The sequence below is a fragment of the Dendrobates tinctorius genome, unplaced genomic scaffold (genome assembly GCF_039654945.1).
Source record: "Dendrobates tinctorius isolate UK_male_01 unplaced genomic scaffold, ASM3965494v1 ptg000016l, whole genome shotgun sequence".
NCBI classification, from domain to species: Eukaryota; Metazoa; Chordata; class Amphibia; order Anura; family Dendrobatidae; genus Dendrobates; species Dendrobates tinctorius.
The window spans coordinates 27,850,584-27,863,422 of NW_027361684.1; the positions used below are offsets into that span (position 1 = coordinate 27,850,584).

The 12,839-nt window shown below is 38.2% G+C and overlaps 1 protein-coding gene across 1 annotated transcript; it reads left to right on the plus strand.

The window, feature by feature from the left end:
• The first annotated feature begins 2,518 nt into the window (after window positions 1–2,518).
• On the plus strand, window positions 2,519–11,360 carry LOC141080407 (uncharacterized). The gene is made up of 2 exons (XM_073565593.1): window positions 2,519–2,765; window positions 8,006–11,360. The coding sequence occupies exon 2, from the start codon at window positions 8,012–8,014 to the stop codon at window positions 10,667–10,669; it is 2,658 nt and encodes an 885-aa protein (XP_073421694.1). The 5' UTR covers window positions 2,519–2,765; window positions 8,006–8,011; the 3' UTR covers window positions 10,670–11,360.
• Window positions 11,361–12,839: the final 1,479 nt, after the last annotated feature.

Consider the following 12,839-nt stretch of genomic DNA (forward strand, 5'->3'; position numbering starts at 1 on the left):
ATCTAATCTGTATCTTCTCCCTTTCAGTTTCATTCCATTTCTTGTGTTTCCATGTGCAAATGACAATAAGGATGATTCATCTACAACAGATGCTTGTCAGGAGAGATAAGGATGAGGCCTGTCTAATGTGGAACTGCCGATCCTTTTGTTCTCTAGAGATAAGTTGCCTCCCTGATATCTGGCAGACTCGCTCTCTCCTAGAGGACAGAGGAGCGCGCGCCTGTGTATGGAAGAGTCTGATGACAAAGCTGCAGGCAGGACCATCATTTAGCCAACAGCTCTTTCTTTGACACCTGCCTAACATTTTTGCACACAACTAAGATCAGTATGTACAGTAATCTAGTGTAGAGATAACATTGTAGAGATGATAACATTGCTCAGAACAAAATGCACACAGTAATTACATAAGTATGATTGTGATCTAGATAGATTTGCCAGAGATCATTTTTTTTTCATGGACCTCCTAAGAATAAAGACATCCTGTGTTTTTTGGTTTTGTTTAAAAATACAATAAAGGCACTGATGGTAAAAAAAAAATGGACTCACTGACCCTTTTTTTTTTTTTTAATTCTTGTACATAAAAAAAGTTTGAAGCCTTACACTTACAAATTATGTCTCCATGCTGTGATAGACAAGGTCTAATAGCGTTAGAAAGTAAGTCGCCTTCTATAGTTTCTCATGCGTTAAACAGACTGACATTTTTAGCTGGTGTTTGTTCTGTGGCCATACCAATCGTGCAGTGTTAGTATAAAGTCCTTATATCAGAGTCACAGGTTTCCTAGGTGACACAGACGGAATGGTAGTAGTGAACCAAGATGGCTGAAGAGCAAGACGGGATGTCAGGGAAACATTCATCTAGTGAGAGCTCTGGCCCATTCAATGGAAGGATTTCTGGAAGTTTATGATCTTGCACATCACAGGTTTCAATAAAGTTTTGGGATGCACCTCACAATCATTGTATGCAGGTTTCTCATTGTCCCGTTCCCATAGGTATACAATATCCTGCCCCTCACCCTGCAGTCTGCCTTTAACCTCATTTGGCAAAGAATGGCTCCATCTAAAAATCCTGTAATAGGACGTCGCCATTATAACAAGTCAGTCCATGAAATGTCCATCCTAAATGCTCCACAGTAATCTGTGAGTGGTAGTGAAATGTGGAGGTTATTAAGAAGTACAGTCTCTCGGCCCCCCAAAAAATTGATAAAACATGATTACACACGTGTGTGTGCCAAATAAGAAGTGTGAAAAGAGGCCTAAGCCTTCGATTCTCCAAACTAAATAACCCCAAGTGTAATAACCTGTCTTGATATTGCAGACCCCCTAGTTCCCTAATAACCTTGGTCGCTCTTCTCTGCACCCGCTCCAGTTCAGCTATGTCTTTCTTATACACCGGAGACCAGAACTGTACACAGTATTCTAAGTGTGGTCGCACTAGTGACTTGTATAGAGGTAAAATGTTCTCATGAGCATCTATGCCTGTTTTAATGCATCCCATTATTTTATTTTCCTTTGCAGCAGCTACCTGACACTGGCCGCTCAATGTGAGTTTGTCATCCACTCATACACCCAGGTCTTTTTCAGTGACAGTTTTGCCCAGTGTTTTACAATTAAGCACATAATTATACATCTTATTCGATCTACCCAAGTGCATGACTTTACATTTATCCCCATTAAAGCTCATTTGCCATTTATCAGCCCAAGCTTCTAGTTTACATAAATCCTCCTGTAATATAAAATTGTCCTCCTCTGTATTGATTACCCTGCAGAGTTTAGTGTCATCTGCAAATATTGAAATTCTACTCTATGCCCCCTACAAGGTCATTAATAAATGTTAAAAAGAAGCGGGCCCAAAACTGACCCCTGTAGTTGTAAAATATCAGTATTTCTATAATATGGATTAATTCTCTCATACAGAATCTAGCTAACAGGCTTTGCTTACTTTAGAGAAGTGACTGACTTATTCTGAGTGCCTTGGCTCACACAGCTGTCTCTCTCGTCAAATGTATAGGTCAAAATAGTCAAAGCTGTCAAAATGTGACTATTTAGAGATAATGAATGGTTCTAAAGATCTCAGACTTTAGGCTTAAATATCTCAGACTAAGGTAATGCATAAATAACTGTATGCATATTGTTAAAATAACTACGGTTCACTTAATATGGAAGAACTTATGAACATAGTGGCAAGCCACCTTATGTGGTTGTAGTTTATAAGTCAGAATAGTATATAAAGCCGGTCTAACTCTTGTTCAGGAGATCTCATATCCCTTGAGACTCTCGAACACCCGGACAGCTGCTCAAGACTATATGTAAGAACAATGCTCGTTTTCTCTTCAAATAATTATTGCATGTCATGAACTTACTTTTCTTCATTTTTTTGTAATCACTTTTTGAATGAACAATTAAAAACAAGATTTATTTTATCCTCAATTCAACATTGCCTTTACTTTTGATTCTCAACCGTGCAAGAAGATATATATATATTTTTCTACATTTTGGCGAGCCTGAGCCAGCCTGATCTTTTGTGCTAATTTTGGTTGGCATTCCTTCCTCGATTGTGCAAGGGGGGAGCACGAACTCTGCTAAAAAACCACCTGTTGTACAAGCTTCCTCAGGAATTCCACTATTTCACGGCACAAAGGATCACACTGAACCTGAAGACGACGGGTGAGGATCGTAAAGAGCTGCATGCGTCTCATCCAGACGGAGATCTGAGGATTGCATAAGGACACAGAGGACCATCCATTGACGGGAAAGACTCTCAATAGGTGAGAAAAAATATAATGGATTTTATACATGATTATGCTAAGAAAAGTAACATAGATTTCAAGTTTGTTCATAATCATACGGATGCCCAATTATGGTCTAGTTTGTATAATCAATGTGAGGCAGAAAATGTTAAAATTGACAAAAGGTTTTTCTCAGTAAGAAAATTACAAAGGAAACTTCAGAATGTTATGCAGCTAGTCCATGTGTATAATAGCTTAGTCTTTGAGAAAACTGAACCTAACACCTATAAAACATGCATTGTCACACAAGACATTAATCACATTGACACACCAGGTGACACACAAGAGTCTGACGGGGATTACTTTGATTGTCCAAATTGTTTGATTTTGTCAGAGCATATAGAACAATTGGAAGATCAAATAGATACCAGGACAGAGTTATTGTCTAAATTACGACAAGATATAAAAAGGGTTTCTGCTAACACAAGATCAACAGGTAAACAGGAGGAGAGTGCTGCTGCTGCGTCATCATTTGTACCAAATATGCAAAATCCAGATGCTTCAGTAGAGGAATTAGAGGCAGTAGAATTACAACGGAAAAAATTACATGACAGAGCAGCACGCATTAATCTGAAAATACACGATCAGCTAATGAAAATTGTAAAAGACATTCCAAATTACAATGATAAGATGGATGCCTTTTATAATGCGGACACTTTTGAATCAAACACAGACAAATACAATCTGAATGATGAGCAAAAGAATAAAATATTCAAAGTTTGGTTACCTTCACATATGGGAAAAAGATTACAGACCACACCCAGATTAAATGATGAGAATGAAATGACACATAGTACAAAAGAAGACAGACTTAGACAATTAGTATTGTTTACAACTGGAGAAGACATGCCTACAGTTGATATTTTAGGGAGTTTACAAACAAATATTTCTGAAGACCCATTCTCTTTTTTGGTAAAGTTTGAACAGGCCTATAGGATGGTAATGGATCTCGGACCTCATGAGGAGGCAGCATCCATGATCAAATTTTTTGTAAAGAAGTTCAAGTACTTAGATCCTGCCTCAGTGCAATTGGCTAACACTCAGCCATCATTGCAAGAAGCAACAGTTTTTATTGACAGAATAAGGAGATCCATGAAACAAAATCAGGTCAAGGCTAAAATAGCGGTAGTTCATGAGAAGGAAGACAGTCAGCTGAAACCTAGAGCCACAGTATTCTCCAAGAGCAGGGATTACATTGAGCATAGAGGTAAAAATACTACACAAAGGAACAATATCCATTGTTATTTTTGTGGTATACCTGGACACTTGAAGTGGCAGTGCAGGAAATTTTTGAGAGCAGAATCAGAGATGGGTACACAAGGAACAGGTAAGCTTGGAAGGGAAAACGGACTCATGCCAAAATCATACACCACACCTTCCGCACCTGCATTACAATTATCTGCACCTGCTCATACTGCCAACAGACAAACACAGTCACCATATGCACCATTAATCAGACAGATCAGAGAAATGACAGTGAAGGAAACAGAGTCAAGGGATAGAATTCCAAGGTCTTTTAAAAAGGACACTGGTCTTCTCCCATCTCCTTCATCTTTCTGACAATCACAGACTATTCCTGAACCACATCCATTGGAATTTGTGACTCGACTTACATTGGATGACTGTGGAAGACCATTTATCAAAGTAAGTTTAGCAGGACAGAATGTTGTATTTCTCATTGACACAGGAGCTCAGTTAAGTGTTACAAACCTTGATTTGAAGCTAAACCCAGATTCACCAGTTTGTACAATTGTCGGTTTCAGTGGAAAAGGTGGAACTAAAGCAACCTTAGTTCCCAATGTGACTTTGGAAATACCTAGTTCTTTCAAAACAGAAATTGACATCTGGTATTGTCGTGATTCTGAAAATATACTTGGCACAGATTTTATGCAGAAATTCGGATGGGTAGTTGACCTAGGAAATCAAGTGATCTGGAAAGATTCCAATGGTTGTAAACCGGTAGTCATTGATCCTAATGATTATAGCCATGTTGGAAGTATTTGCTTGAATGATGTGGTGTCATCTGACCATTTGTGGCCTGACACTAATGATGACAAGGTATTGACAGAAATTTTACAGCTTTTTCCTTCTCTTTGGGCTCAGTTCAGGAATCAGGTTGGAACAATGAAAGACGTTATCGTGAATGTGGAGGGGCGTGATCCCCCGCCACAGCGTCAGTATAAATTGCCTCCAGAATCAATTGACTCTATGTCAAAGATCATACAGGAATTGTTAGATCAAGGTGTTATCCGAAAGGCTAATTCTGTAAGTAACAATCCTTTGTGGTGTGTTTTGAAATCTGATGGTTCTTATCGAATGATATTGGATTTACGGATGTTCAATAAGCATACACCCAATGTCGCACCAATTGTGGCAGATACTCATGACATGATGGCAAGGTTAAATGCAAAGGCCAAATACTTTTCTGTACTGGACATTAGCAATGGTTTTTTCAGTATACCTCTTGAAAAGAGTTGTCAGTATAAGTTTGCATTTACTTTCTTGGACGAGCAATATCTGTTTTGCAGGTTACCTCAAGGAGCACATTTGTCACCTAGTGTTTTTCATCAGGCATTGGCAAAGGTATTATCCAGATTTTCGAGGCCTGATTGAATTCTGCAATATGTGGATGATATTTTATTGTCTACAGAGGATAAAGAGACACATGTTTCTCTTCTGACAGAATTGTTTGAGTTGCTGCATGATGCAGGGTTGAAATTGAACACCAAAAAGGTCAAATTAATGCAGACTGAGGTCAGATTTTTAGGGGTGCTGTTGAGTCCAGGAAAAAGGCAGCCACTGCAGGAAAGAATTGAGGCAATTGCTTCCCTACCAATTCTGACATCACACAAGGCATTGAGACATTTTTTAGGTCTTATGAATTATTCAAGGGATTTCATTGAGAATTTTGCAGATAAGGCCAGACCTTTATATGATCTTTTGAAAGGTGAAAACAGTGATTACTTTGGTCCTTGGTGTGATGAACAGCAAACCTCATTTGAACAATTGAAAATGAATTTACAAAATGCACCTGCTTTGTCCACAGTAGATCCTTCGGCTCCATTTGCTTTGCAAGTGCACACTTCAGAGACATCTGTTTCTGCTGTATTGCTGCAATTACAGGGAGAAGAGTGGAGAATTTTGGGCTATTTTTCAAAACTTCTCTCACCTGTTGAAAAAGGTTTTGAGACCTGTGCAAGACACTTGGTAGGTGTGTACTTTGCAGTCAAAGCAACCGAACATATTGTCGGGTTCAACAAAATCATTTTGCAAACTCCTCATTCTACACTAAAACTTCTCTTTGAGAATAATATCCCAGGTGTGTCACATCAGAGATTTGCTCATTGGTTATTGTCATTGTCTCCCAAACAAATTGAGGTAGATTACAAGGCCAAATATGTTCTTCCTCAGCTGATGCAATATGAAGGACAAACTCATGATTGTTTACAGTCTTTTCAGGATCCAAGTCCATCACTTTTCAGACGGAAAGCAGAGGTAACAGACGAACCAATTTTTGTAGATGGTTCCAGATTCTATTCAGATGGGCACTATTATTCAGGATATGCCATTTTCTATCCCAACAGAGGACAGGTTGTGAAGCACAAATTACCGAGTCATTTTTCAGCTCAAAGAGCAGAGCTAGAAGCAGTAAAAATGGTACTACAGCTGAATGAAGCAGATGATCAGTGTCCCATTGTGATCTACAGCGATAGCTCTTATGTTGTAAGATCACTGACAGATTACTTGTCAGTTTGGGAAAAAAGAGGCTATGTAGATTCATCTAATAAGACTCTTGTTCACAGTGACACACTGAAGACAATTTTCAGGATAGCATCAAAAAACCCTAATGGTTTTGCTATTGTCAAGGTTCCGGCCCATAAAAAATCTGATGATGAATTATCTGTTGGAAATGCAACCGCAGATATGCTAGCCAAAGAGGCAGCCCTGACAGGAGAAGAGGTGTTTGAACCTGAACCTCTCGAGGTTTCAGCAGTTCAAAGAACAGACACGCATATCCCTTCTTTTGCGGAAGAACAAGAAAAAGACTCATCTCTTGTTGCTTCCCGGGTTGATCCAAAACCTCCCTTTGTTTGTGAAAACGGGGTTTTGTGTCATGACTTAAACGGGGAGTTGCGTCCTGTTGTCCCAAGACATCTACAGGTTGAGTTCACAAAATACAATCATGAAAGTTTCGGTCATTTGGGCCAACAAAAATTGTTAGGCATTCTCAGAGAGAAATTTTACTGGGAAAAGATGGAAGAGACAGTGCAAAGTGTTGTTCAATCATGTCTCATTTGTGCCCAAATTAATCCAAGACCAAAAGGACAGAAACCGCCACTACTCCGAATCGCACCTGCAGATGGTCCATGGTCTACGTTACAAATCGACTACATTGGACCGTTACCATCAGGTAAAAATGGTCTCAGGTATGCATTGGTTGTGGTAGATGTTTTTTCTAAGTGGGTTGAAATTTTACCTGTCAGGAAAGATGATGCTTTGTCTACAGCTAGAGCATTAGTTAATCATGTCTTTTGTACTTGGGGGATCCCAAGAATGATCACCTCTGATCGAGGAAGTCACTTTACAGGAAAAATCATGCAAGCCGTTTGTGCTATTCTAGGGGTACGACAGCAGTTTCATGTACCCTACCATCCACAGTCTGCTGGTATTGTGGAAAGGATGAATAGAACAATAAAATCCAGAATTGCCAAGATGTTATTGGACAAAGGCAATACTTGGGTTGATGCAGTACCTTTTGTACTGTTGAGTGTAAGAGGAACAACCTCTGCCACAACTCAGTTTACTCCTTTTGAACTGATGACAGGAAGAAAAATGCCATTGATTTTTCCTCATGAACCATTTTTGTCTACACCACAAAAAGATGCTGTTGCAAGGTCCAAATGGTTGCAATTGTTGCAGGAAAATTTGAAAACGATTCTTCCACATGCTGCATCAAGAATGCAGAGAATGGAGCCACCATATGTATCCAAATTCAAGAAAGGGGCTCTAGTGATGATTAAAACTTTCAGGAAGAATGGACCTTGGGAAAGTAATTGGGAAGGTCCCTTTGAAATTATCGAAACCATGGGACAAGTGATGATTCTTGTGCAACGAGCATCTAAGGTGGTTAAAAATACCCGCAGACAACAAAAATTGTGGGTACATGTTGATCAATGCAAACTGTATATTGCAAAATAATGATACTGCATTTCTTTTAGGAAGAAATGGATTCCAATAAGAACTGGAATACGAAACTCCACGTCCTTGATGGAAGGGATTCAACACCAATCCTTCAGGAGGAAAAGACATTTCCCAGGAAAAGCTACTATCTGATGGGAATCACATTTCTGCTGTTTTGTACTGTTTCAACTGTGATCTACGCTGAAGATATTTCACACCATGGAACAAATACTAGTGAAGTGAAGGAACTTTTCAAAGGAACTTTACATCCAAGGAAACCAAGAGGAACGAATCTACAAAGCTTAATAGATGAGGACATACCGGACGATTCAGTAGATATTACTGGAAACATTTGCATGGGTTTTGGTGCAAAATGCTGTATTGAGCTACACTTCATACATGACACTGACATAATATTACATGCAGCCACAGGACCTAAGACGAAGTTCACACAGTTACAAGGAGATTATATACACAATAATAAGACAGGCACATGGGAATGTAGTCCTACAGATGTGTTATTCTGGAATATAGAGATAAGAGGTGAAGAGAGAGCTGTGTGGTCAGGAGATATTACAAATGATATGATCGCAAAAGGGAAAGTTGAAACATCCAAGACAGATGCTTGGTTAAGGACACAACTTTTTGGGAAAGTTTTAGATCCTGCATTTCTTTCTATTACAGAAGGAGACGAGGATTGGGTAAAAACATGGAATTTTCAGATAACCAGAGAACCAGTACAAGTACAGGTATCTGTAGTTTTTACAGTTTCAAATACTATAGCTCCAGAAGTAAGGGTTACACCACAAGCAGTATATAGTCAAGAAAATATGTCTCCTTTATTACTAAAATGCAACACGAGGTTAGAGCTACCTTCAGAATCTTTGTTAATATGGACCAAAGATAAATCATTTTTGGGAAGTTTTTCAAATGGTCCAACAAATGTTATACACAGAGGTCAATCCGGTAACGTGAGATGGTTAAATAAGGATTTTATTTTTTCTGTAGATAATCCATCTCCTAAGGATTCTGGACTTTACCAATGTTGCATTTTAACGAAATATAACTACAAACAATGTAGAGATGTAAAGGTAAATATATGGTCAGCAGTAGATAATGTATGCACACAGACAAGATTTCAACCATCTACTCCTTTTCAGATCAATCAGTTCCAAACTAAACCTCTGTTACGAGATGGAGTGTTTCTGACCATGGTATGGACCTTTAACATGTCTAACTGGAAAATCTCTTCTAGATATCCCCAGTGTCAACCACATCTCACTAACATGGAGATGGGAATAGAACAATGGTTTGGGAAAAGAACTTCAACACAGGTTAGAAGTAAGAGGGGAGTGTTTGAAGGTATTTTGGGGGGATTAGGAACAGTAGGAAGTTTAATTAACACTATGGACATTCATACACTTAAATCAGATCTGGAAAATATTGGGTATATTGGAGGAAAAGGGGTAAAGATTCAGAAAAGCTTGAATCAAGTCCTTGAAAAGATGGTTTTGAACACTGCTACTGTATTGGGATCTTCTGTATCACATCTTCAAGATGCTACTTTAGCTTTAATGGAAAGTGAACAGGAATCTCAAGTGGCCAAAACATGTCTAGAAATTCAGATTGAATATTCCACCAATCTGAAAATGATTGCACAAGCCTTACAAAGTGGAATTACCCCTTTAGGGCTAATAAGAAATTTGCCCATAGAATATAACTTTGCGTTAAACCATACAGATTTGTGGGTAAATAAGTGGTTAGGATGTGAACAGAACATTTGTGTAGGAACATCACTGATTCCAGTGTCAGGAAGAGAAGAAACCCTGGTTCCTATAGGTGTTCTGGGAATTCCTGTCAGTCCTACACAATTGTTACATTATCAATTACAGTACACAGATTTTGCATTTGATGGTATCAACACTGAACAATTAGACATTTCGTCATGCTTAAATTTTGTTTCCAAGGTAATGTGTCTACCTGGACAGGATAAAGTCATTTATCATTCATGTTTCCATAATCATACTTCTTGTCATGCCAGAGTTGAGAATGTCCACACGATACATGACTTGGTGACACCAGTAAGTGCTAACAAAACTTGTTTCCAAGTCATGTCAGGAAAAGAAGCAGTTTCTGCATTCTTCTCATCTTGTGTACATGTCGAAAATCTGACAATGGGTTTATATTGTATTGAGGGAAATGTTAAAACTCTCACAAAGAAGGAAGGAAGTATTAATATTACGTCAATAGGCTCAAGACGTCTGAAAATCCTTCCGATCCAGTTCAATTTGTCACAAGTCAATAAATTTCCTTGGGATTTGTGGACAAATGAAATAAAGAAAGACAAGGGTTTATTAAATCTGCTGACAAAACAATTAAAAGAAGCTGAAATTGTATTTAGACATGAACAAGGTAATCTAAATGATATTGAACATGAATGGACGAGTATGTCAGGCTCATCTTGGTGGAGAAATTTAGGAAAATCTGTAACTAGTTGGTCACAGTCTTCAGCGAAAATGGCAGCAGGAAATGTATTGTCTAATCCGATCGTTATTTTATTTATCATAGTTTTGCTGTGTATAATATATCAAATAATTATTATGTGTAAAATTAGGAGAATTTATAAGAATATAAAGATAGAAATGAAAAAGGAAGATGATATTTTAAGAGAGATGTTAAAACGAAAAAATATAACTCTCTGATCTAATTTTTGTTTTTACAATAGGTTTGAAAATTCAGATGACATTCAGGGCAGATGTTGATACAAGGTTTTCAGAATAAAGAATGAATGTGATACGAATGGTGAGAGAATGAGTTAGGATTGATTATGATATGTCTCAAATCATAATCAGGGGGGACTGTAAAATATCAGTATTTCTATAATATGGATTAATTCTCTCATACAGAATCTAGCTAACAGGCTTTGCTTACTTTAGAGAAGTGACTGACTTATTCTGAGTGCCTTGGCTCACACAGCTGTCTCTCTCGTCAAATGTATAGGTCAAAATAGTCAAAGCTGTCAAAATGTGACTATTTAGAGATAATGAATGGTTCTAAAGATCTCAGACTTTAGGCTTAAATATCTCAGACTAAGGTAATGCATAAATAACTGTATGCATATTGTTAAAATAACTACGGTTCACTTAATATGGAAGAACTTATGAACATAGTGGCAAGCCACCTTATGTGGTTGTAGTTTATAAGTCAGAATAGTATATAAAGCCGGTCTAACTCTTGTTCAGGAGATCTCATATCCCTTGAGACTCTCGAACACCCGGACAGCTGCTCAAGACTATATGTAAGAACAATGCTCGTTTTCTCTTCAAATAATTATTGCATGTCATGAACTTACTTTTCTTCATTTTTTTGTAATCACTTTTTGAATGAACAATTAAAAACAAGATTTATTTTATCCTCAATTCAACATTGCCTTTACTTTTGATTCTCAACCGTGCAAGAAGATATATATATATATTTTTCTACAGTAGTACCCCACTGCTAACCGTGACCCAGTCTGAGTGTGCTCCATTAATAACCACCCTTTGTTTCCTATCCCTGAGCCAGCTCTTAAACCACCACATATTTTCCCCTATCCCCATTGTTCTCATTTTATGTATCAACCTTTTGTGTGGCACCGTATCAAAAGCTTTTGAAAAGTCCATGTACATCACGTCCACTGCATTCTCTTGGTCCAGTACGGAACTTACCTCTTCATAGAAGATTATCAGATTAGTCTGACAGGAATGGTCCCTTGTAAACCCATGTTGATATTGGGTCATAAGGTTATTCTTCTCCAGATACTCCAGTATAGTATCTCTTAGAAAACCCTCCAGGATTCACATGTCCCTCTCCATATAAAGATCGAACATCTTGTGTTAGCACCATTTTGACACTGTAACAGCGCAGAGAGGCTGCTCCTGATGCTGGCACTGTTAGCAGCAAGATTATAGTTAGGCGGTTGTATATCAGTCAGATAGTGTAGCTAGCTACTGTCCAGTGTGGCTGTTAAATTTACCTTCCAGCATTTTTCTTTTTTGGACTTTACTGAGGTCCACAAAGAAAGCCAGCACGGCACGTGTTGTGCACTGCTTCTATTGTGCTCCATGCACAAGTATAGCATTCTAATTAATATTTTTTCACTAGCTAAATGTGAAAAAGCCTACTGTATCCTACCTTGTCATTTAGTGCTGTGGTGATAAAAAACTGTTTGCAGACCTAAGGTACATTTAAAAAAATAAACAGCCTGCTGTTTCCCACGTTGTCAATTTTGTGGCGGTCATATAAACCTGTCTGCAGACCTAAGGCACGTTGAAAGAAATTATAGTTTTTCAGTTGCAAGAAGTTAGACAACCTGCCATATCACACTTTGTCTTTTGGTTGGGTTGAAATGAAGCTGTGGAAGCCTGATCCAGAGGCCACAAAAATTATTCTGTTATTAACGTCATACAGTACGGACTTGACTTTAAAATAGTTTGTAGCATCTAGTGTGTTATAGAGGCCTGATCCAGAGGTCACAAAAAATTCTTCTGTTCTTAATGTCATACAGTAAGGGACCTGACTTTAAAATTGTTTGTAGCATAACTTCTTTGTCAGAAAGGCCTCATCCACACGCAAACAATTCTTTTGTCTGTGACTAACATGATACAGCATGCCATATTTAAACTTAGAATTTACTGTTGCTGAAATTCAGCAGTTTGCAGAGGTGGTGCAGAGTTAAAAATCATTTTTTTTTGTTGCTAATACTGTGCTCCTACCACACTATTTGAGCAACATGACTGGGAAAAAGCGAGCTGTGGTGGAAGGGGAGTTAGGCTTGATGTTCAAGGTGTACGTGGGGTAGGTGGTAATATTTGTGAAAGTACTAGTGAAGCA